The 25,142-nt window shown below is 44.7% G+C and overlaps 1 protein-coding gene across 2 annotated transcripts in view; it reads left to right on the top strand.

Annotated features, from left to right (window-relative positions):
- Positions 1-25,142, top strand: part of nek8 (NIMA related kinase 8) — a 51,097-nt gene that overhangs the window by 8,258 nt on the left and 17,697 nt on the right. For both annotated transcript variants that reach the window (XM_033046324.1, XM_033046323.1), the window contains exons 4-10: positions 1,745-1,876; positions 10,022-10,230; positions 11,420-11,499; positions 14,022-14,206; positions 15,579-15,726; positions 17,118-17,194; positions 18,038-18,155. In XM_033046324.1, the coding sequence (XP_032902215.1) occupies positions 1,745-1,876; positions 10,022-10,230; positions 11,420-11,499; positions 14,022-14,206; positions 15,579-15,726; positions 17,118-17,194; positions 18,038-18,155 (949 nt within the window). The remainder of the gene's footprint in view (positions 1-1,744; positions 1,877-10,021; positions 10,231-11,419; positions 11,500-14,021; positions 14,207-15,578; positions 15,727-17,117; positions 17,195-18,037; positions 18,156-25,142) is intronic.

Raw genomic sequence — 25,142 nt, 5'->3', positions numbered from 1 at the left:
CTCTCTGATTTTAAACACACCGGTTTCCCATCTGATTGTTGAGATCAAGTCCTCAGAAAATGCACTGATTGTGTGACTGAGAATGCTACATTCTAGTAACTGGTTGTGTGGAGAATTGTTTTCAAGTCTCTATGCTAGATCCCTGTTACTATTGGTAATACATAAGCAATAGTTGGTGTTAGGGACCTGTTTCAACCTAATGCTTCTTTTAAAGAATGAGAATAGCTGCGTTGGTAATTGAGAAGAATGCTCTTCATTTTCAGTCTTCATATCACTGTAAATGAGGTGTCAGGGGATTGGCGTTGGATTCATTTGTGCCCAATATTGATGTGTTAAGCTGCTCCCTGATGTGAATGACAGCTCTGTAGAGCCATGGTTGTCTGCTCTCTGCTACTGCCACAAACTGCCACACTGCCACAGAAACAAAACACCGGCAAGGCTTGAAGTTAAATGTTCCTCGGTGTGCAAATTACAGACAGCCTCACCTGGTCCAGGAACACCACTGGGACCGTCAAACGGGCCCATCAGCGACTGCACTACCTGAGGAAACTCAAACAGGCCTCACTCCCCACCAACATCCTCAGGACTTTCTACAGGGGTACGGTGGAGTCTGTACTCACGTACTGCATAAATACGTGGTACTCCACCTGCAACTGCTCGGACAGGAAGGCTCTGCAGAGGGTAGTGAGGGGAGCAGAGAGGATCATTGGCGTCTCCCTACCCTCGGTACAAGAACTGTTCCGGAGCCGCTGTCTAAAAAAAGCTCAGAGAATTGCTAAGGACAAACTGCACCCCCTCCACATACACCTGGATCTCCTGCCATCAGGCAAGAGATATCGAAGCATCAAAGCCCGGACTACAAGACTGCTAAACAGCTTCCTACCACAGGCTGTGAGGCTGCTAAACAGTCACTCTGTACTCACAGCCACTTGATTCTGCGGCTGGCACGGACACTTTAATAACTGGCACTGGCCACTTTAATAACTGGCACTGGCCACTCAAATCAGCTGCCCCGGACATTTTTATGATTGGTTTATTGTATTTTAACGTTGTGTTTTACCTGCTTTTAACTATTTATACTGTTCCATCAGGGACTGGATTGTTTTTAGTGTTATTATGTGTGAAATGTTTTAAATTTCATGTGCGATGCTCCGCTATTCCCTGGGAAACGTCTTTTCATTTTGCACTGTACAACTGTTGCTTGCAAGATGACAATAAAGGTTGATTGATTGATATTTAACAGCTTTACAGTTGCTCCAAACACCTGTATTTGAATCAACATTTTCATATTTTTACGTAAAATTGTTCCACAATAATCAAGAGTATTTTATGATCATATGTCCCAGGTAAAGCAATGAAATTGTTACTTGCATTAGGATATTATAGTTGGTCGAATTAAGTCTTTAAGTTAAGGTACGAGCATCACATCACCAAAATGGGTGGAATTATCCGTTCTATAGATTGCCCATGTAATGTGTGGCTCCAACTGTAACCAGCAGAATAATGTTAAAGTAACATTAAAACATACACAATAGCAGAACCTCATCCAAAATGGGTGGAATTATCCGTTCTATAGATTGCCCATGCAATGTGTGGCTATCCTCCAGCTGTATGCCTACATTTTTGTAACCAGCCTTTGTTTTTAGTTGTCTCCAGATTAAAGAAAATGCAGATGTTCTTGTAATGATGTTGTGATCGACATTTCTGTGTGATTAGTGAACGTTGCCTTGTTGTTATGTTCCAGGTGGTGGGAACACCGTGTTACATCTCCCCCGAGCTGTGTGAGGGGAAACCGTACAATCAGAAGAGTGATATCTGGGCACTGGGCTGCGTTTTGTATGAGCTCGCCAGTTTGAAAAGAGCTTTCGAAGCTGCTGTAAGAATCTAAAGATTTATTATACTGTAAAATCATGATAAACATTCTACTGTACAATTGTATATGTAAATGTATAATCCCATTACTAAATATACAGACACAAAATGCTGCCGTAACTCAGCGGGTCAGACAAAATCTCTGGAGAGAAGGAATGGGTGATGTTTTGGGTCGAGACCCTTCTTCAGTCACCCATTCCTTCTCTCCAGAGATGCTGCCTGTCCCGCTGAGTTACTCCAGTATTTTGTGTCTATATCTTGTGAGTCAGTGCTGGGAAAACAGTTGAAAACTGAGGAATTTGGTTTGTAAATTGGTAAATCAGGCAATTTATCAGTCAATTTAAGTAAGACTGCTCTTAGGGAGCGGCAGTGAGTGAGCGGCCTTGTGAGGGAAGTGCCCTGTGAGTAAAGTGTGAGTCTTTGGCTCGAGAGTCTTCGGAGAGGAGGCTGAGGAGAGGAGACTACGCAAAACACTGCAGAGGGAGAGACGAAAGAAGGAGATGTCAGGCAAGCTGATTCAGTGTGATGCTTGCAGTATGTGGGAGGTCAAGGACACCGCTGGTGCCTCTGGCTGCTACAAATGTGAAAAGTGCATCCAGGTAGAGCTCCTGAAGGGCCGTGTTGGGGAACTGGAGAAGCAAGTGGATGACCTCCGGTTCGTCCGAGAAACGGAGTAGTTCCTCGACAAGTCTTACAGTACGATTGTTACACCTAAGGTACTGGAAGAGAGAAGGAGGGAGACAGTGAGAACGGGAGGGAAGCATGGAATGCCAACGTCCCCGGGGGTTGTACCTCTTGTGAACAGGTTCACCCACTTAGAAGCTGTCGGGACAGAAGAGGTGTTTACACTGGGCGGCGGACTGGCTTGTGATGCGAATAGGGCTGTTGAGCCAAAACCAAAAAGGCCTAAGGCAGGCAACGCCATTGTAGTAGGAGACTCCATTGTGAGAGGTACGGACAGGGGTTTCTGCGGCAACAGACGGGATGCGAGGATGGTGTGCTGCCTTCCTGGTGCCAGGATCCAGGATGTCATGGACAGAGTGCAGAAAATCCTCAAGGGCGAAGGTGAACATCCGGAAGTGGTAGTGCATGTCGGCACAAACGATGTCGGAAAGAAGGGGATGAATATTCTGCAGCGTGACTTTAGAGAGCTCGGAAAAATGCTGAAAAGCAGGACCTCCAGGGTTGTTATCTCCGGTTTGCTTCCAGTTCCTCGTGCTGGCGAGAGCAGGAACAGGGAGATACGGGACCTGAACGTGTGGCTGAGGAACTGGTGCACGGGGCAGGGATTTAGATTCTTAGATCACTGGGATCTGTTTTGGGGTAAGGGGGAACTGTACAAAAGGGACGGATTGCATCTTAACAGGTGTGGGACCAGCATTCTGGCAGGCAGGTTTGCCACTGCTACACGGGTGGTTTTAAACTGAATAAGGGGGGTGGGGTGTCGAATGGGATAGTGGAGGATGGAGTTAAAGGGAAAGGGTTTCTTAAATGTGTGAGCGTAGAGACAGAGGGGTGTAAAATGAGGGTAGAATCAATAGGTAGCAAGGTGAAAAGTAAAAGTGGCAGGCCGGAAAATCTAGGGCAAAAATCAAAAAGGGCCACTTTTCAACAAAATTGTATAAGGGGTAAGAGTGTTGTAAAAACAAGCCTGAAGGCTTTGTGTCTCAATGCAAGGAGCATTCGTAATAAGGTGGATGAGTTGAATGTGCAGATAGCTATTAATGACTATGATATAGTTGGGATCACGGAGACATGGCTCCCGGGTGACCAAGGCTGGGAGCTGAACATCCAGGGATATTCAATATTCAGGAGGGATAGAGAGAAAGGAAAAGGAGGTGGGGTAGCGTTGCTGATTAGAGAGGAGATTAACGCAATGGAAAGGAAGGACATTAGTTTGCAGGATGTGGAATCGGTATGGGTAGAGCTGCGAAACACTAAGGGGCAGAAAACGCTGGTGGGTGTTGTGTACAGGCCACCTAACAGTAGTAGTGAAGTTGGAGATGGTATCAAACAGGAAATTAGAAATGCGTGCGACAAAGGCAAAACCGTTATAATGGGTGACTTCAATCTACATATAGATTGGGTGAATCAAATTGGCAGGGGTGCTGAGGAAGAGGATTTTTTGGAATGTATGCGGGATAGTTATCTAAATCAACATGTAGAGGAACCAACGAGAGAGCAGGCTATTTTAGACTGGGTATTGAGTAATGAGGAAGGGTTAGTTAGCAGTCTTGTTGTACGTGCCCCCTTGGGCAAGAGTGACCATAATATGGTTGAGTTCTTCATTAGGATGGAGAGTGACATTGTTAATTCAGAAACAATGGTTCTGAACTTAAAGAAAGGTAACTTTGAGGGTATGAGACGTGAATTGGCCAAGATTGACTGGCAATTAATTCTAAAAGGGTTGACGGTGGATATGCAATGGAAGACATTTAAAGACTGCATGGATGAACTACAAAAATTGTTCATCCCAGTTTGGCAAAAGAATAAATCAGGGAAGGTAGTGCATCCGTGGATAACAAGGGAAATCAGGGATAGTATCAAAGCGAAGGATGATGCGTACAAATTAGCCAGAAAAAGCAGCATACCGGAGGACTGGGAGAAATTCAGAGACCAGCAGAGGAGGACAAAGGGCTTAATTAGGAAAGGAAAAATAGATTATGAAAGAAAACTGGCAGGGAACATAAAAACTGACTGCAAAAGTTTTTATAGATATGTGAAAAGAAAGAGATTAGTTAAAACAAATGTAGGTCCCTTGCAGTCAGAAACGGGTGAGTTGATCATGGGGAACAAGGATATGGCGGACCAATTGAATAACTACTTTGGTTCCGTCTTCACTAAGGAAGACATAAATAATCTGCCGGAAATAGCAGGGGACCGCGGGTCAAAGGAGTTGGAGGAATTGAGTGAAATCCAGGTTAGCCGGGAAGTGGTGTTGGGTAAATTAAATGGATTAAAGGCCGATAAATCCCCAGGGCCAGATAGGTTGCATCCCAGAGTACTTAAGGAAGTAGCTCCAGAAATAGTGGATGCATTAGTAATAATCTTTCAAAACTCTTTAGATTCTGGAGTAGTTCCTGAGGATTGGCGGGTAGCAAACGTAACCCCACTTTTTAAGAAGGGAGGGAGAGAGAAAACGGGGAATTACAGACCAGTTAGTCTAACATCGGTAGTGGGGAAACTGCTAGAGTCAGTTATTAAAGATGGGATAGCAGCACATTTGGAAAGTGGTGAAATCATTGGACAAAGTCAGCATGGATTTACAAAAGGTAAATCATGTCTGACGAATCTTATAGAACTTTTCGAGGATGTAACTAGTAGCGTGGATAGGGGAGAACCAGTGGATGTGGTGTATCTGGACTTCCAGAAGGCTTTCGACAAGGTCCCACATAAGAGATTAGTTTACAAACTTAAAGCACACGGCATTGGGGGTTCAGTATTGATGTGGATAGAGAACTGGCTGGCAAACAGGAAGCAAAGAGTAGGAGTAAACGGGTCCTTTTCACAATGGCAGGCAGTGACTAGTGGGGTACCGCAAGGCTCAGTGCTGGGACCCCAGCTATTTACAATATATATTAATGATCTGGATGAGGGAATTGAAGGCAATATCTCCAAGTTTGCGGATGACACTAAGCTGGGGGGCAGTGTTAGCTGTGAGGAGGATGCTAGGAGACTGCAAGGTGACTTGGATAGGCTGGGTGAGTGGGCAAATGTTTGGCAGATGCAGTATAATGTGGATAAATGTGAGGTTATCCATTTTGGTGGCAAAAACAGGAAAGCAGACTATTATCTAAATGGTGGCCGACTAGGAAAAGGGGAGATGCAGCGAGACCTGGGTGTCATGGTACACCAGTCATTGAAAGTGGGCATGCAGGTGCAGCAGGCAGTGAAGAAAGCGAATGGTATGTTAGCTTTCATAGCAAAAGGATTTGAGTATAGGAGCAGGGAGGTTCTACTGCAGTTGTACAGGGTCTTGGTGAGACCACACCTGGAGTATTGCGTACAGTTTTGGTCTCCAAATCTAAGGAAGGACATTATTGCCATAGAGGGAGTGCAGAGAAGGTTCACCAGACTGATTCCTGGGATGTCAGGACTGTCTTATGAAGAAAGACTGGATAGACTTGGTTTATACTCTCTAGAATTTAGGAGATTGAGAGGGGATCTTATAGAAACTTACAAATTCTTAAGGGGTTAGACAGGCTAGATGCAGGAAGATTGCTCCCGATGTTGGGGAAGTCCAGGACAAGGGGTCACAGCTTAAGGATAAGGGGGAAATCCTTTAAAACCGAGATGAGAAGAACTTTTTTCACACAGAGAGTGGTGAATCTCTGGAACTCCCTGCCACAGAGGGTAGTCGAGGCCAGTTCATTGGCTATATTTAAGAGGGAGTTAGATGTGGCCCTTGTGGCTAAGGGGATCAGAGGGTATGGAGAGAAGGCAGGTACGGGATACTGAGTTGGATGATCAGCCATGATCATATTGAATGGCGGTGCAGGCTCGAAGGGCCGAATGGCCTACTCCTGCACCTAATTTCTATGTTTCTATGTTTCTATCTTTAGTTTAAACCAGCATCTGCAGTTCCTTCCAACACAATCCCATTGCTAACCTGTACAATCCATTGCTAGGGTGTATGATAATGCACATGAGTGTTCCTTGCTTGGGCTGAGAACAGATTGTGCTCATTATCGGCAGCTGGGGAAGGTTGCGACGATGATGAATTTGCTTTGGCACATGATTCCCAACGTAATCATTGACTGAGCTGTCTAATTTACTGCACAATAGTCATGATCGATAGTAAAATGAATATTTTACTGCAAAGTCCTTATCACAACTGTTTGCTGTTGCAGAAATGTAAATGAACTCAGCACAAAATAGCACAATGCAAATCTATGAGAAAATGAGATAAAGTGACTGACTTTAAGTAGAATGTAGACACAGAGAACGGCAGAGCCCTGTTTATTTGAAAATACATGATTAGAGACATTCAGTTCCCTGTATTAGCAGCCAGTCAGAAGATGGAATAAATATGATACTTGTAATTTAATATATTTTTCTTATGTTCTGATTACAAAGATAGTGTACGGACAAAGTGGAGGTGGAAACGTTGCAGTGTTTGCTAACTTTGAATGACCAATCTATAAACAAGGTTCTCCTCACTTTCCATAATGAGTCAATGTAGATCAATCAATCAGTTTTATTCGTCACATTGCACATAAAGTGCAAGTGAAATGAATTAGTCCATATTGTGTTGCCTCACGTTTAAAAAAAAAGATAAATGTCAAAGAATGTGGTAGATAAGTTACTGGAGAGGATTCTGAGCGATAAGATATATTTGCATTTGGATAGATAGAGGCTGATTAGGGATAGTCGGCATAGTTTTGTACATGGGAGATTGTGTCTTATGAAGTAGATTCTGGTTTTTTAAGTGATATTCAAAAAGGTAGGTGTGGACATTATCTATCTTTGGTTTAAACCGGCACCTGCAGTTCCTTCCTGCACAAGTTTAGGGGGATGAGGGCCAAATGTGGACAGGTGGGACTGGTGTAGATGGGGCATCTTGGCCGGCATGGTCAAGTTGGGCCAAAGGGCCTGTTTCCATGCTGTGTGACTCCAAGAACACTTTTAACAACATTGAACTTTGAACAGACTGGGTGAGAGATTAACGTTAGCATACTGATCTTGAAAAGCTATGCGATGACATTGATTGATAAAAGATTAGTTAACTCTGGTGTAGGCATGTGTCCAGCCAGATGGACCGGGAAACATTTGAGAGCATGTGTAGGAAGGAACCGCGGATGCTGGTTTAAACCGAAGATAGACACAAAATGCTGGAGTAACTCAGTGGGACAGGCAGCATCTCTGGAGGGAAGGAATGGGCGATGTTTCGGGTCGAGACCCTTCTTCAGACTGATGAAGAGGGGATGATGGCCAAATGTGGGCAGGTGGGACTGGTGTAGATGTATCACTCTAAACCTGTCCTATCCATGTACCTGTCTAAATGGTTCTTAAAATGTTGCAATAGTACCTGCCTCAACTACCTCCTCTGGCAGCTCGTTCCTTACACCCACCACCCTTTGTGTGACCAACAGCTGAGAGCATGTTGGTCACTGTGCTTACGTCAAATTCATGGTTAGATATTCTATTTAAAAGACTAATATGTTTTTAGAATTAAATAGAGGATAGTTGTATCCCTAGAAACGTCAGATAAAGGTCTTTTAACTTATCAGTGTGATGAAGTGCCTTTAAATGTAATTTATACTCCTAGCTATTTCTTCATGTAAAGGACTTTTAGCTTATTGCCACGATGAAGTACCGTTGAAATGTGATTAATATTTCAAGGTCTTTCTTCATGGGATAAGCAGGTAAAGACTGGATCCACATATTGCTACTTTGCCATCTGTTTATACTAGTCATAGAGATACAGCATGGAAACAGGCCCTTCAGCCCAACGTCCACATGTCTTCATAGAAGGGTCTCGACCCGAAACGTCACCCATTCCTTCTCTCCAGAGATGCTGCCTGTCCTGCTGAGTTACTCCAACACTTTGTGTCTATCTTCTATTTAACTAGACCTGGGCATCATCCCCTCTTCATCAGTCTGAAGAAGGGTCTTGACCCGAAACATCACCCATTCCTTCTCTCCAGAGAGTTACTCCACTGAGTTACTCCAGCATTTTGTGTCCATCTTTGGTTTAAACCAGCATCCGCGGTTCCTTCCTACACATGCTCTCAAATGTTTCTCGGTCCATCTGGCTGGACACATGCCTACACCAGAGTTAACTAATCTTTTATCAATCAATGTCATCGCATAGCTTTTCAAGATCAGTTACCTGAAGCGGTCATTGAAGATCTGCTGTTGAGGTGTGCGCGATTTTGGCGCCGTTTAGAGGGGGCGGGTTTAAAACGCGAGTTTCTCTAAGCTGTTCCAATCGAAAATGTTCAGGCCTAGTTAATTATTAACGAAAATCGCTGGAAGACCCCGTCGCAAAAGCTATTATTAGGTTTAAAGGCCTTGAATAATAGTTATAGTAGTTTAAAAAATCAATCTCTAAAACCCGCGACCGCCAGCAACACAGGGTCTCATAAAGCAATAGCAGAAGTTAGGTTGTAATATTTTACATTAAAAAGGGCTTCTAAAGATCCCTTTATACAAGTTTACTATTGCGAGTAGCTCAATTTGGGCCCATTATATCGCGCAGTATTTTTCTTCTCCGGCATTTGGGGCACAAATCTACCGCAATATGAACGTTCTAAACCAGCGCGTTCCACAGGGGACCCACTGAAAGCTGATTTAAATGGGCATTTATTTACAGCAATTAAACACTAAATTCCTTCCATTTGGCCCTATACAATTAATAGTAAATGAGATTTTAAAAATCATGTTTTATTGTGAATTATTTGTGAATATTATTTGGGACATTTAGGCTATTTAAATGTTAATCATTTATTAAGAAATGGATAGATGTTTAGATCTAGTAATTGAAGTCTGAAATTAGCTACAATTAGGTAACTAACTATTTATGCTTTAATTCAGGTCATCCAAGTAAGATTATTTTATATTTGTTTCAGAATGCTTCAATCTATGATACTGAAAATTTCTTCAGTTCTCTTAATATTTTAAGAAAGTTATGGGCTTTTGACTGTTCACGATCACAGCTTTTTGTTATGTCCATAGAAATCAATAGGGAACAAGATGCTCATTCCCAGTATGAAAATGGCCATAAATTTTTAAATACTTGAGATATGAAAGTGAATTAGGTGTCAAATTAAACTATTTTTATGCTTTATCTGATGGGATAAATTACAGACTGATTTTTAAAATCTCGCTAACAGTTAGCTGCTACTTCAGTCTATCCTGAATTTATTGTTAAAGCGCTTCTGCAATGTTCTGCAAGAGCTTCTACCTCTTTGGTGACCCTCGGACTAGCCTTGATTGGGTTTTACTGGCTTTACCTTACACTAAACGTTATTCCCTTATCATGTATTTATACACTGTAAATGGCTCTATTGTAATCATGTGTTGTCTTTCCACCTAGCACGCAACAAAAGCTCTTCACTGTACCTCGGTACACGTGACAATAAACTGAGCTGAAAGTGGACCAGTGCAAATACTTTTCTCAGTCAGTAAATTTTGACTGTCTTTTCAGAACCTGCCAGCACTGGTGCTGAAGATCATGAGTGGTACGTTTGCGCCCATATCTGACCAGTACAGCCCCGAGCTACGGCAGCTCATTTTAAGCATTCTGAGCCTTGATCCATCCAAGAGGCCCCAACTCAGCGAGATCACAGCTCAGCCCATCTGCATCCGTGCCCTTCTCAACCTTTACACCGATATTGGCAGTGTGAAAATGAGGAGGTATATGATGTGCACTCACTTACATCCTGAACACACACAAACACTATACGATACAGGAGGGATATTGGTCTGCATATTCTGCAAATATCATATGTTTGTCTTCCCTTACTAAAACAAACCACATGATCGCATGTAAGTTAAACACAAAATGCTGGAGAAACTCAGGGGGATAGACAACATCTCTGGAGAGAAAGAATGGGTGACGTTTCGAGTCGAGACCCTTCTTCAGTCCAGTCAAAGTCAAAGTATCCTTTATTGTCATTCGAAATTTCGTGCCTTGCAGTCATACATATAATAAAATAACAAAAACACACAATAAACACAAATTTAACATCCACCACAGTGAGTTCACCAGGCACCTCCTCACTGTGATGGAAGGCAAAGTCTTAGAGTCTTTGTCTCTTCCCTCCTTGTTCTCCCTCTGTGCTGAGGCGATCCAGGCTTCCGATGTTGTGACCCCACCGGGTGATGGTAAGTAAGTCCCGCGGCTCAACCATGCTCCGCGAACGGGCCGGTTCAAACTCCGCGGCCCGGGGTGGTCGAAGCTGCCGCCCTCCAGTCCAGCGGACGAAGCTGTTGCGGGAGCTCCGGAAAAACAGGTCACCAACTTGTGACCAAGCTCCCGACAATGTCGTCCACTGGGCCCGTGGCCGAACCTCCGAAGTCCGGTCACCGCCGCCGGAACGCCGCCACAGCCCCGAAGTCGGCCGGCCTCGCGCTGGTAAGTCCTGGCTGGCTCTGCCTCCGGAGTCTTGAGGTCGGTCCCAGTTGGAGGCCTCCAGCTCCGCCATTAGACCTCAGCGCAGACGGAGACGGGGGATATGACAAGAAAAAGTCGCATCCCCCCGAAGTAAAAGACTAGAACAAGTTTCTCCCACCCCCCCCACATGTACACAACCCAATAACTAAAACAGGACAAGAAAACAACAAAAAAAGAAAAAAACAGACAGACTGCAGGCGAGCCGCAGCTGCTAAGGCAGCGCCGCCACTTCAGACCAAAGAAGGTCTTCGATCTTCAGTCTGAAGAAGGGTCTCAACCCGAAACATCACCCATTCCTTCATCTCTCCAGAGATGCTGCCTGTCCCGCTGAGTTACTCCAGCATTATGTGTCTATCTTCAGTCAAAACCAGCATCTGCTGTTCCTTCCTATACAGGGAAGTTAACGCAGGTTCAACTTTCCTTTTGCAGAATTGAAAAGCCATTGTCGACAGTAGCATCTGCATCAGGCAGGCGGGCGCCAGGACGGGTGAACAGTGCTCGGTCGAGAGGTAAGGACAAGCCCAAAGTTGTGACGAGACTTCCACTTGGTTAGTGATGGGTCAACGCAGTTAGTTTCACCAGATTTCAGTTCAGTTTAGTTTATTGTCATGTGTACCGAGGTACAGTGAAAAGCTTTTGTTGTGTGCTATCCAGTCAGCGGAAAGACAATAAATGATTACAACCGATCCATTCACAGTGCACAGATACATGATAAGGGAATAACGTTTAGTGTAAGAAAAGCCAGTGAAGTTTGATCAAGGCCAGTCCGAGGGTCACCAATGAGGTAGACAGTAGTTCAGTACTGCTCTCTGGTTGTGGTAGGATGGTTCAGTTGCCTGATAACAGCTGGGAAGAAACTGTCCCTGAATCTAGAGGTTGGGCTTATTATTTCTGTGTGGTATGGGGGCATTTATAGTTCATCCTTGATTGCCGTTAAGGTAGTGACTGTCACAGTGACCATCACAATGCAATATCTTCAGCTGAGTAGCCTGCTAACCCAGTTGGGTTTCTGAAAGGCTGTGATGCAACCGGTCAATATTCTCTCTACTGGACTTGTGTAGAAGATCAAGAGCTTATTCGTCAACATACCGAGTCTCCGTAATCTTCTCAGGAAGTGGAGATGTTGATGGGCTTTGTGTATGATTGCATCAATGTGCTGGGTCCAGGATAGTTCAGAGAGATGCACGTCCAGGGACTTGAAGCTTTTGACTCTCTCCACCATCATCCATCCCATCGATATAGACAGTCCTTCCAAACTCCACAATCACTTCCTTGGTCTTGGTGACTAACTATTACTGACTTACTGACTGGCTGATAAAGGCTCATCATCATCCTCTGTAACTCTTCCAACAATGGTGGTATCATCAGCAAACTGGAAGATGGAGTTTGAACTGTGTCCGGCTACACAGTCGTGAGTATAGAGTGAATAGAGCAGGGGGCTGAGCACACAGCCTTGAGGAGCTCCCGTACTGATGGTTATTAAGGAGGAAGTGTTGCTGCCAATTCATGCAGATATTTAATATTTAAATGGCTTCATCTTAATTCTATAATTGTTATCGACCTCTGTATGATCACATGGAGATGGGGCAGTATTAGCTGCACACAGGGAGAGAAGGAAAACATCTAGATGTGTCCTGGGGCTTGGAAGTGATTGTCATCCTTAATGGAAAGAAACTTTGTTCAAAGTAATGGTTGGAAAATCTACCTCTTCCTTTACTCCTCTAAAAGAATTTACACTCAGTCCGTTATTCTTGATCCCAAAAGATATCATCCACATTTGGTGCATGAAAATTTGCCAATTCCTCTGTTTCCTGACAGTTAAATGAATGTTGTACTTATTTACTGGAGCAGTAGACTTTAAATGACAGCAAGTGCCAATGAAACTCGTCAGTACTTGGCTACTGAACTTTAAAGATGGGGCACATTACTAGTGTTCAAAATATTAGGGAATCATTGAAGCTGCAGAAAAGATAAAATGTTGGGCCATTTAGTCTGGGAACCAGCCCCCATGGGGATTGTTGTTGACGTCTCTTGGATAGTCAGATGCAACGAATAGTAAGAAGGAACTGCAGATGCTTCTTTACATCGAAACAAGCGGATACTTCATAACAAGAGGATTTCAGTATAGGAGTAGAGAGGTTCTTCTGCAGTTGTATAGGGCTCTGTTGAGACCACATCTGGAGTATTGTGTACAGTTTTGGTCTCCTAATTTGAGGAAGGACATCCTTGTGATTGAGGCAGCGCAGCGTAGGTTCACGAGATTGATCCCTGGGATGGCGGGACTGTCATATGAGGAAAGATTGAAAAGACTAGGCTTGTATTCACTGGAGTTTAGAACGATGAGGGGGGATCTTATAGAAACATATAAAATTATAAAAGGACTGGACAAGCTAGATGCAGGAAAAATGTTCCCAATGTTGGGCGTGTCAAGAACCAGGGGGTCACAGTCTTAGAATAAAGGGGTGGCCATTTAAGACTGAGGTGAGAAAAAACTTTTTCACAAAGAGTTGTGAATTTGTGGAATTCCCTGTCACGGAGGGCAGTGGAGGCCAAATCACTGGATAGATTTAAGAGAGAGTTAGATAGAGCTCTAGGGGCTGGTGGAATCGAGGGAAATGGGGAGAAGGCAGGCACGGGTTATTGATTTGGGACGATCAGCCATGATCACAATGAATGGCGGTGCTGGCTCGAAGGGCCGAATGGCCCCCTCCTGCACCTATTTTCTATGTCTATGTTTCTATGAAGATAGACACAAAGTGCTGGAGTAACTCAGCGGGTCAGGCAGCATCTGTGGAGAACATGGATAGGTGACGTTTCACAGAGTGCTGGAGTAACTCAGCGGGTCAGGCAGCATCTCTGGAGACATGGATAGGTGACATTTCACAAGAGTGCTGGAGTAACTCAGTGGGTCAGGCAACATCTGCGGAGAGAGGAATGGGCCTGCACTCGCTGAAGTTTTGAAGAATGGCCTAATTCTGCTCCTATCACTAATGTCCTGATGACCTAACCGTTCTTGTACAATGTGCTGTAGGTGGGCTGCTGGCAAACCCCAGTAAAGCTGAAGTACCTCCTCCCCTTTCCATCGTCTACACGTGGGGGAGTGGAATTGCCTCTCCTCTCCGGCTCCCAATGCTGAACACTGAGGTCGTGCAGGTCTCTGCCGGCCGAACGCAGAAGGCCGGAGTGACCCAGTCAGGTCGACTTATCATGTGGGAGGTGAGCACAAGGACATGTGCGTGCAAGTTGTAAGAGAGATGTGAAATGAAGCAGATATTTCTTTGCCCCAAAGTAGCTACAGGTGCTGCTTTATACCAAAGATAGACACAAAGTGCTGGAGTAACTCAGTGGGTCTTGCAGCACCTCTGAAGAGAAGGAATGGGTGATGTTCCGAGTTGAGACTCTTCTTCAGACTGGTGGACCAGGTCTCTGCTGGGGACCAGGTCTCTGCTGGGGGCCAGGTATCTACTGGGGATCGGGTCTCTGCTGGGGACCGGGTCTCTGCTGGGGACCGGGTCTCTGCTGGGACCAGTTTTTTGCTGGGGACCGGGTTATGCTGGGAACCAGGTCTCTGCTGGGGGCCAGGTTATGCTGGGGACCAGGTCTCTGTTGGGGACCGGGTCTCTGCTGGGGACCAGGTCTCTGCTGGGACCAGTTTTTTGCTGGGGACCGGGTTATGCTGGGAACCAGGTCTCTGCGGGGGGCCAGGTTATGCTGGGGACCAGGTCTCTGCTGGGAACCAGGTCTCTGCTGGGACCAGTTTTCTGCTGGGGACCGGGTTATGCTGGGAACCAGGTCTCTGCTGGGGACCGGGTCTCTGCGGGGGGCCAGGTTATGCTGGGGGCCAGGTCTCTGCTGGGAGCCAGGTCTCTGCTGGGGACCGGGTCTCTGCTGGGGACCGGGTCTCTGCTGGGAGCCGGGTCTCTGCTGGGAGCCGGGTCTCTGCTAGGGACCGGGTCGCTGCTGGGGACTGGGTTATGCTGGGGACCAGGTCTCTGCTGGGGACCGGGTCTCTGCTGGGAGCCGGGTCTCTGCTGGGAGCCGGGTCTCTGCTGGGGACCAGGTCTCTGCTGGGAGTCGGGTCTCTGCTGGGGGCCAGGTCTCTGCTGGGGGCCAGGTATCTACTGGGGACCAGGTCCATGCTGGGGACCGGGTTATGCTGGGGACCAGGTCTCTGCTGGGAGTCGGGTCTCTGCTGGGGGCCAGGTCTCTGCTGGGGGCCAGGTCTCTGCTGGGGGCCAGGTATCTACTGGGGACCAGGTCTCTGCTGGGGGCCAGGTATCTACTGGGGACCAGGTCTCTGCTGGGAGTCGGGTCTCTGCTGGGGGCCAGGTATCTACTGGGGACCAGGTCCATGCTGGGAGCCCAGGACGTCCTCAGGGAACCGTGACCGAGTCCCAGAATTAACCTGGTGCTGTGCAGAAGGTAAAGGTGGATTACTGTTATTCGCCAGTATTAGCCTCACAGTTTCATGGCCCTATCCATCTCCAGAGAGTATAATTTGTGCTGCTACTGCTGCTACCATACTGAAGGGGTTTCATCTGCACAGGTGAAAGATTGACCAGCCTGACTGCTGATTTTCCATTTGCAGGCTTTTCCCGGAGGAGCAGGTGATGTGTCTCTCCCTGGCTGCACGGAGCAGGTCCAGCCACAGTTCATCTCCAGGTTTCTGGAGGGGCAGTCTGGGGTGGCAATCAAGCATGTTTCTTGTGGAGACCTGTTCACAGTGTGTCTTACAGGTACATCTCCCAATGCCTCGCTACGCCTGCGCGCAATGTCTAGACTCCATACATCTGTCGTTGCATCAATACTTTATGATGTTCTGTTGGCTAAATCGCGGTAAGAATGATAAGGTTCACTGATTCATCTGCGATAAGCAGATTCAGCAAAGTGTATCCATAACTCATCTAGCAGCTTGAATAAGCTTCACTTGATTGGAATCTGTTTGGAAACATGAAATATCGGAAACTAAACTAGTGAAAATCCAATGTTTAATTAAACTTAAAGCTCCTGGAGGTCACATTACAATCACACAGTTGGAACTGCTTTTTCATCCTAAATCTGTGTGAGTGTAGGACCACATTCGGAATGTGGCGATTGTCGACTGGGTCTGAACAAGGCTTTGTGTGGGAAGGAACTGCAGATGCTGGTTTATGCCGAAGATAGACACAAGATGCTGGAGTAACTCAGCGGGACAGGCAGCAACTCTGGAGAGAAGGAATGGGTGGCATTTCGGGTTGAGACCCTTCTTCAGACTGAGAGATGGGGAGAGGGAGACACATTGACCATCAAAGACAAACACCAGGTCATCATCTCCCACACTGTTTGAGTCTAAAGAAGGGTCCTGACCCGAGACGTCACCTATCCATGTTCTCCACAGATGCTGCCTGACCCGCTGAGTTACTCCAGCAATTTTTTTCTCAGTTGAAAAGATTTTATCTTATGTCTGAAGTAGGGATTTTCCTCTTCTTTTTGCAAATAGTCAACCCTGTGCACTAATTACATACATACATACATACATACATGCACACATGCATACATACATACATACATACATACATACATACATACATACATACATACATACATACATACATACATACATACATACATACATGCACACATGCATACATACATGCATACACACACACATGCATGCATGCATACATACATACACACATGCATGCATACATGCAACCATACATGCGACCATACATGCATACATACATGCATACACACATGCATACATACATACATACATGCATACACACATGCATACATACATACACATGCATACATACATACACATACATACACATGCATACATACATATATGCATACATACATGCATGAATACATACATGCAACCATGCATGCATGCATACATATATGCAAACATACATGCGTGCATACATACATGCATACATACATACATACATACATACATACATACATACATACATACATACATACATACATACATTCAAATCAAAAGCATAGAAATGTGAATGCGAGGGTAAATTACTGCTTTGCATCAAAGGCTACAATGAAATAAGCTGAAGAGGTCCTGACTACTCCGAATATTTCTGACATACTTTTCAATTAATACTTTTATTTTAATTTATTTCAGACAGAGGGATAATAATGTCCTTTGGAAACGGTAGCAACGGTTGCCTGGGTCACGGGACCTTTAACGATGTCACACAGGTGAGTGCAAATCTCTTCCATGCCTCTCATCATTAAAACTGTTATTCTTGACATGATTTCCCCCTTACCTGAATACATGGGATGGTACTGTGCAGTTGTTCTCTGGTATTTCGGACTAGTTAGGGATGTTCCCACTGTACAATGATCTCCCAACACGTCACTATCTGCAAAACCACCCACTGTAGTGTCATCTGCAAAGTTACTAATCATGCCTTGTACGTTCTCATCCAAATCATGATGTAGATGACAAACAGTAACGGGCCCAGCACCGAACCCTGAGGCACACCACTAGTCACAGGCCTCCAGTCCGAAAAGCAACTTTCCACCATCACCCTCTGCTTCCTTCCATTAAGCCAATTTTCTATCCATTCGGCTATCTCTCCTTGGATCCCATGCACTCTAACCTTCCAGAGCAGCCGACCATACAGAATGTTGTTGAATGCTTTGCTGAAATCCATGTACACAACATCTACAGCTCTGCCCTCATCGACCTTTTTGGTCACGTCTTTAAATAATTCAGATTTGTGAGACACGACCTCCCACATACAAAACCATACTGTCTATCCCTAATCAGCCCTTGTCCATCCAAATGCCTGTATAACCTATCCCTCAGAATACTCTAGTACGATTCTGCCCATAGATGTTAAATCCACTGGCCTGTAGTTCTCAGCATTTTCCTGCAGTCCTTCCTAAATAGAGGCACAACATTTGCCACCCTCCAGTCTTCCTGCACCTCACCTGTATCCACAACTCAAGTTTGTATTGATGTCAATTATATCATATTTAGCAGCTAATTTCCCTCATTGCTATATTTCCGCCAATCTCTTGCCCTCCATCCCGCAGCCGAAAATCGTGGAGGCGTTGCTGGGCTTTGAGATCGCCCAGGTTTCATGTGGAGCGTCACACGTCCTGGCGGCAACCAATGACCGGGAAGTGTTTGCATGGGGACGAGGGGACAATGGTGAGTTTAGTTTGTGACTCATTCTGTCTGAAATGGTGAACTGCATGAGCTTGCCTCCCTATAGGTTCTCCAAAATAAACTATTAAATTAAATGCACTCAACTTGCAGCAGTGCAGGCACTGGCCCAACATGCAGCAGTGCAGACACTGGTCCAACATGCAGCAGTGCAGACATGTCGTCTAGTGAACCCTCTCAGCCTGACCCAACATGCAGCAGTGCAGACATGTTGTCTAGTGAACCCTCTCAGCCCGACCCAACATGCAGCAGTGCAGACACTGACCCAACTTGCAGCAGTGCAGACATGTTGTCTAGTGAACCCTCTCAGCCCGACCCAACATGCAGCAGTGCAGACACTGACCCAACTTGCAGCAGTGCAGACATGTTGTCTAGTGAACCCTCTCAGCCCGACCCAACATGCAGCAGTGCAGGCACTGGTCCAACATGCAGCAGTGCAGACATGTCGTCTAGTGAACCCTCTCAGCCTGACCCAACATGCAGCAGTGCAGACACTGACCCAACTTGCAGCAGTGCAGACACTGGCCCAACATGCAGCAGTGCAGACAAGTGGGCTGGTGAACCCTCTTGGCCTGGCTCAACATGCAGCAGGGCAGACATGTGGGCTAGTGAATGCAGGCTAAAAGCAGTTGCTGTGCTAACAAAGGCATCAGCCTGGTGCCAGGAGCAATGTTTATCATCATCTTTCCCTCTATCCTCTATCTCCACTCCTGCACTCCACTATCACCAGGTTCCACTGCCCTGCTGTGGCTTCAGTGCCTGGTGAATACGGCTCCAGCTTTGTTTGGTGGTCAATATTTCATTCACATGAAGTAAATAGCATTGATGCAGCTCAGGATGATGAGTGCATATTCCCAGCCTTTGCAGCTCCCTCTGTTAATGAACACAAATGTTGTCTCATGACAGTGACATTCAGAGACCCTCCTGAAGCAACTGTGTCTGTAGAAGGGTCTCGACCTGAAACATCACCCATTCCTTCTCTCCAGAGATGCTGCCTGTCCCACTGTGTTACTCCAGCATTTTGTGTTGATCTTTGGTTTAAACCAGCATCTGCAGTTCCTTCCTACAGATGTGGCCATAGAGCTTCACATCACTGGAGACAGCGGTTTGGGCAATGATGCGTGTGTCAGCTATTGGAAAGAGCACGGATACAGGTCCTTTGACAAATTGAGTCCGCGCCGACCAGCGATCCCCGCACACTAACACTATCCTACACACACACACTAGGGATAATTTACATTTATACCAATTCAATTAACCTACAAACCTGTGTATCCTTGGAGTGTGGGAGGAAATCGAAGATCTGGAGAAAACCCAGGCAGGTCACGGGGAGAAGGTACAAACTCCGTACAGACAGTACCCATGGTCAGGATTGAACCCGTGTCTCTGGCGCTGTGAGGTAGTAGCTTGTACTCGCTAGAATTTAGAAGATTGAGAGGGGATCTTATAGAAACTTACAAAATTCTTAAGGGGTTGGACAGGCTAGATGCAGGAAGATTGTTCCCGATGTTGGGGGTCCAGAACAAGGGGTCACAGTTTAAGGATAAGGGGGAAGTCTTTTAGGACCGAGATGAGAAAAACATTTTTCACACAGAGAGTGGTGAATCTCTGGGATTCTCTGCCACAGAAGGTAGTTGAGGCCAGTTCATTGGCTATATTTAAGAGGGAGTTAGATGTGGCCCTTGTGGCTAAAGGGATCAGGGGGTATGGAGAGAAGGCAGGTACGGGATACTGAGTTGGATGATCAGCCATGATCATATTGAATGGCGGTGCAGGCTCGAAGGGCTGAATGGCCTCTACTCCTGCACCTATTGTCTATGTTTCTATGGACCAGAGCTATAGTAGGCTGATCCTCAGTAGGCAGCTGTTGCTTTTCATAGTGTCCCATTCCTTCCTGACCCATGTGATCTTTCCTCTGTGTCATTGGCAACTTTAAAACATGAATTGTCTGTTTGTCCTTCAGCCATTTATCATTTTCCCTACTTCTGTTGCTGGAGGTCGAGCAGTTAGACTAAATGTGACGCAGAGTTGTCTCTCATTTCAAATCGATCCCTTTGGTTTTATTCCTAATCCTGGGACCCCAAAGAACAAATCACTGTTTATTGTTCAAGTTTATTCAACCAGGGGGAGACTCGTTCCAAGTATCCGGGATTAGGGAGGCACGTATATAATTCCGTGTAGTGCGTTCACTTATGTTCATGGCTGGTTTTAACAAGATACTGTAAATACTGGCCTTTTTTTATTTGTGTGTATGGCTTGCTTTAACCTCCAGTCTTGCAGGAGGACTCCAAGTTCATACTTCCTTTTTCCAGTTTCCAATTATTTTGCAATAAGTTAGGTGTATCCAATGAGGATCATTTTCGATCTTCACTGTGGGTAGGTGTAGTCAGTAGTATTGGGAAGGGCTCCTGCCACCGTTCTCCCAATTTCTTCCCATCCCAATTTCTTATCAGTTCGTTATCTTCTGGTTGTCAGGATTCACCGTTATGGATTCAGCTGATAGTGGTTTCTGCGTTTCTCTGGTTCAGTGGTTTCTGTAAGACTAACCAGGTCTGGTCAATTGCTGTGTATATGTAATTAATTCACACTAAGGTCCTGTCCAGTCTCAGTCAAGGCTTTACTTAAACTCTTAAACTACTTACAAGGCAGACCCTTTAAAAATAGGTCATTATAAAGAAAAAACAATTTAAAAATTATTCCCAATTCTCATCCAACACCTTATTCTGAATTTCACATGGCCAGTGTGTAATTCAGATCTCAATTCAATTCAAAAAGTAAGAAATAGGAAGAAATCAACTTAAAATACCACAAGGTCACCAATCCTCGCGCCAGGTTATGTGGCGAAGAAAATGACCAGTCTCTTTGCTGAGCCACATCCCCTGTTTAATAAAAGTCGAGAAGACAGAGAGTACACAGTTAATTTCCACATAGATAACCAATACATTTCCAAAGAGCAAAGAATAAGAAAATAACTTTGTCCCAGGCTCAACGCCAATACAGCTGCAACTTCTTAAAGAGACACTACCTTTTAACACATGAGATTCTACAAAGATTTATCACGTAAATGAGCAAGCAAAATGAGCAATGACTTCCTATTTCCTTAATTATATGATTAATTCAACATTCCACAAACAAGTAACAGTCTTTAAACTCACTCTACACCCTCTTTCTATGCCATTCACTCACACATTTCCACACCTCATGCAATATGCTAAATCTCAGATATTCACACACGTTAAAGCAATAACATTCCCACTCAAGAGTAAAACACAGTTATGTACTCCTCAAGGAAATCATGTAAAACTCTTAAACTTTGAAACACACAAAAATGAGAAATTTACATTTTAATATCAGATTTTAACAGACAAAGGCACTAACTATGTCTTGTTCTGCTTTGTTGCTAACCTTGACCAAGCTAGCTTTAGAGAATTATAAAACAGAAGCCATATACTTCTTAAATTTAAATTTTTTTAAAACTATGATATAGACGAGATTCATATATATATATAGGCTGGTACACAAAAATGCTGGAGAAACTCAGCGGGTGCAGCAGCATCTATGGAGCGAAGGAAATAGGCAACGTTTCGGGCCAAAACCCTTCCTCAGACTGTATCAGAGGAAAATTTGTCAGCCAGCCATTCACCAAAATGTTCACATTTAAATACACCGCATACAGAAGAACGGTCTCAACCCAAAACACACTCTGGACTCTCTTTCTTGAACACAGGTCATTTCATTAAAAGCTTCAAAGTGTAAGTTACTTTCCACATTCTCTTCCCTCCTTTTCAATACAAATTTAATATGAAAGTTGCAGGAAGACATTTCTCAGCTCCTCCTGAATCCCACTTTATTATCCCTGCTAAAATGAATTTCAATTGTCGCAAATGCATTTGATTTACATTTTACACAGAAACCAAATTGAAGCACATTGTTGCTGTTTCTTTACAATTCTCAACAATCCTCACAACATAATTAATTGTCTGAAAGAGCTGTTATGTTCAAAGGTTCAAAGGTTATTTTATTGGTCACATACACCTAGGTGTAGTGAAATGCTTCTTGCCAATGCAGCACATAAAGAAAGAATACAGACATAACAATAATAAAGAAATTTAAACATAAAAACATGCCCCCACAATGGTTCCCATTATGAGGGAAGGCACAGTGTCCAGTCCCCATCCCATGTCCACCGATAGTCGGGCCTATTGAGACCTCACAGTTGCCTTTACGGAGGCCCGATGTTCCAGGCCGTTCTCGCCGGGTGATGGTGCTCCGGCGTCGGGAGAATCCTCTCAGCAACTTGGGACACCTGGAGCGGCCGCTTCCTAACTGGAGACCGCGGCTTCCGAAACCGCGGTCTCCTAGAATCTCTCCTAGAATGTCTACTAGAATCTCTGGTTCTGTGGGGACCAATGTGCAGAATTCGTAATCTGCTGTGTGGGCAATAATGTCAGCGGGAGACTTGGTAGTAGCCACTTGTAGTTGGACTGGGAGGGGTAAGGCATGCAATAGCTGGTGCAGTAGCTGGCGCTGTTTTTAAGTTGCAAAAGTCTTCTTATTGGAGTGAGAGAGTTTAGCCCCTGTCCCACTTAGGAGACCTAAACAGCAACCTCTGGTGACCTTGCCCGCCACCCAAAAAAAAATCAAGGTCGAGATGACCTGCAACCTCCTACCACCTCCCACGCATGTGTTGAAAAACTTCCTCGACTATGAAGAAAACCGGCTTTGACTAGAACTGCGACAAAACAATTATCGATTTTTAGACAACCTATTTTTAGTCGAGGCCGGCTTTAAACATGATGAAAAAATAGCAGCAACCTAGATGAAGCCTCGACCACGCAGAAACCACTTTCAAACATTAGGGAGAGTGACCGAAACCTCCGGTGACCTCATGGAAACCTTGGGTGGCGGGCAAGGTCACCAGAGGTTGCTGTTTAGGTCTCCTAAGTGGGACAGGGGAGTAAGAGAGAATTGCTGTCGTACCCTGGCTGAAACACCAATGTATCCACTGCCTGTAGAAATTAACCAAGCCCAGAAATGGGATTGGTCCGGTTCCCTGTCAAACAGGGTCTTGTCACACCTCACACTTGCCCGATTACTCAGACTTTCCCCTCTCTCTCCACCAGGGAGACGAGCTCTGATTTTTTTTCAAACAGGTCAGAGTCTTTTGTTTCAAACTTGTTTTAAACTGTACCGACTGTTGGCTGCAAAATGTTAAAGTTCTTGGGGCAAAAGTGAGCAGCTCGATTGTTGCGGGGTAGTTAAGGTACAGTGTCTTGATAGCCACCAGCGATTCTTGCGGGGTAGTTTAGGTACAGTGTCTCGATATCCACCAGCTCAACATCCTGCTTTATTTTAGCAATCGTCTTATTTATCTGCTGTTTCTCTGTCCTGGTGCTCTGTGTTGTTTAACTCTATCACTGCTCTTCCTCTACTGCCTTAAGTCATCTCCCTCATCTTCCTTCAGTTCTTCCTTCTTCTGGGGGTACCCTTCCCTGTAGACGTATTGGAACCCCTTCCTCTTCACAGGATCTGAGTGTATTAGCTCCTGCTGTTATTGACCGACCAGGTGGCCAGGGCATGGGGGAGGTATTCTACACTGTTTCCAATAGTTTTTCTCCCCGAATATGTTCCTTATCCCCCCTCTCTCGGTAAACAAAGTCGCTTTGTCAGACTAGGGGTCTCCGGGGGTATTTTGCTTAGGTTTCCATTTTTACATACCAATTCTTTAATATTATGTTGGCCAACCATATTCTCTTTTTTAATATATTCATTGTGCAATCTATGCAATGTTTTCCCTGGATCCAAATAACACATATGCTGTACCGAAGCTCCCACATTCCTCTTATCCCGAGCCTATCCCATTACTGGCCCAATATGTCGGCTTAATACTTCAGACAGCCAACTTTAGTCTGAACTTACTCAATCCAGAGCCTATACCATTACTCAGCTCAATATCGGCTTAATACTACAGACAGCCTACTTGGTCTGAGTCAACAATCCAAAAAATTGTCTTACCTTGCGTTGTCTGTTCTGAAAGATCTTGGCAGGAACCAGATCACTTTGGACGAAGGACAACAGTGTTCCCGTGTACTCTTAGGAGTTCAGGCTCAAGGGGTCTGATAGTGCACTTTCTTCCCCCTTCGAGACCCCAGCCAAACTATAGCATCTTACTCAGTCTTCAACGATTGTTTCCAGCAAGAGCTGCCAACTACGTCAATGTCGTGGTCCAAATATTCTTAATCAGACAGAAACGCAAATAAAATCAGTGATTTATTTATTTATTTGTAGTTATTTATTTCGGACAGAATAAAAGAATAAAAAGCAAATGTGAAACAGCATACAAAAAACAAAACACAAATATTTATAAAGTGTCATAAACAATATCTATAAATAAATGAAATCATATGTGTCCGATGTATCAAGCAGTAATCTTTATTTCACCAGCTGGGTGTGGTAAAACTCTTTACAGTATGCAGATTACGGACGATACAGAGTTCTCATCCCCACACAAAGGGGCAGTGATCTAATTACATATATATACTCCAATAACCAATGATTCAGCAATACCTTATCTTACAGATCATAGCGCAGCCTCTTGCTTCTTAAGATTGACAGCTTCAGAAGATTGACAGGTTCTTCTGACAGAGGAAGGGTTAGCCATATATGGTTATATGAAAAGGTTATATTTCTGCAGAACAAGCATTTTGTTTTTTTTTACTTATGATGCACATCATAATCTTGTGGAACAAGGGTCAGGCTGAATTCTCACCTATGTTTATGTTATAGAGGAGACATTCATGAAGTTGTGCTTGTTATCTTGCTTATGTTATTGGAAAGAGGAACATCGACAGTCTGCTGACCTTGTTAATGTACTGAAAGCAAGGGTTAGTGCTTTTTTGCTAGCTTAGCCTGTTTCAGCGGAATCCATTTTGTATCTTTAAATCATTATTAACTTCCACAGAGGTACAGTGA

This window comes from Amblyraja radiata, chromosome 28, assembly GCF_010909765.2.
Source record: "Amblyraja radiata isolate CabotCenter1 chromosome 28, sAmbRad1.1.pri, whole genome shotgun sequence".
NCBI classification, from domain to species: domain Eukaryota; kingdom Metazoa; phylum Chordata; class Chondrichthyes; order Rajiformes; family Rajidae; genus Amblyraja; species Amblyraja radiata.
Note: the sequence above shows the minus strand (reverse complement) of the source record. Positions and strands in the feature narration are given on the sequence as shown.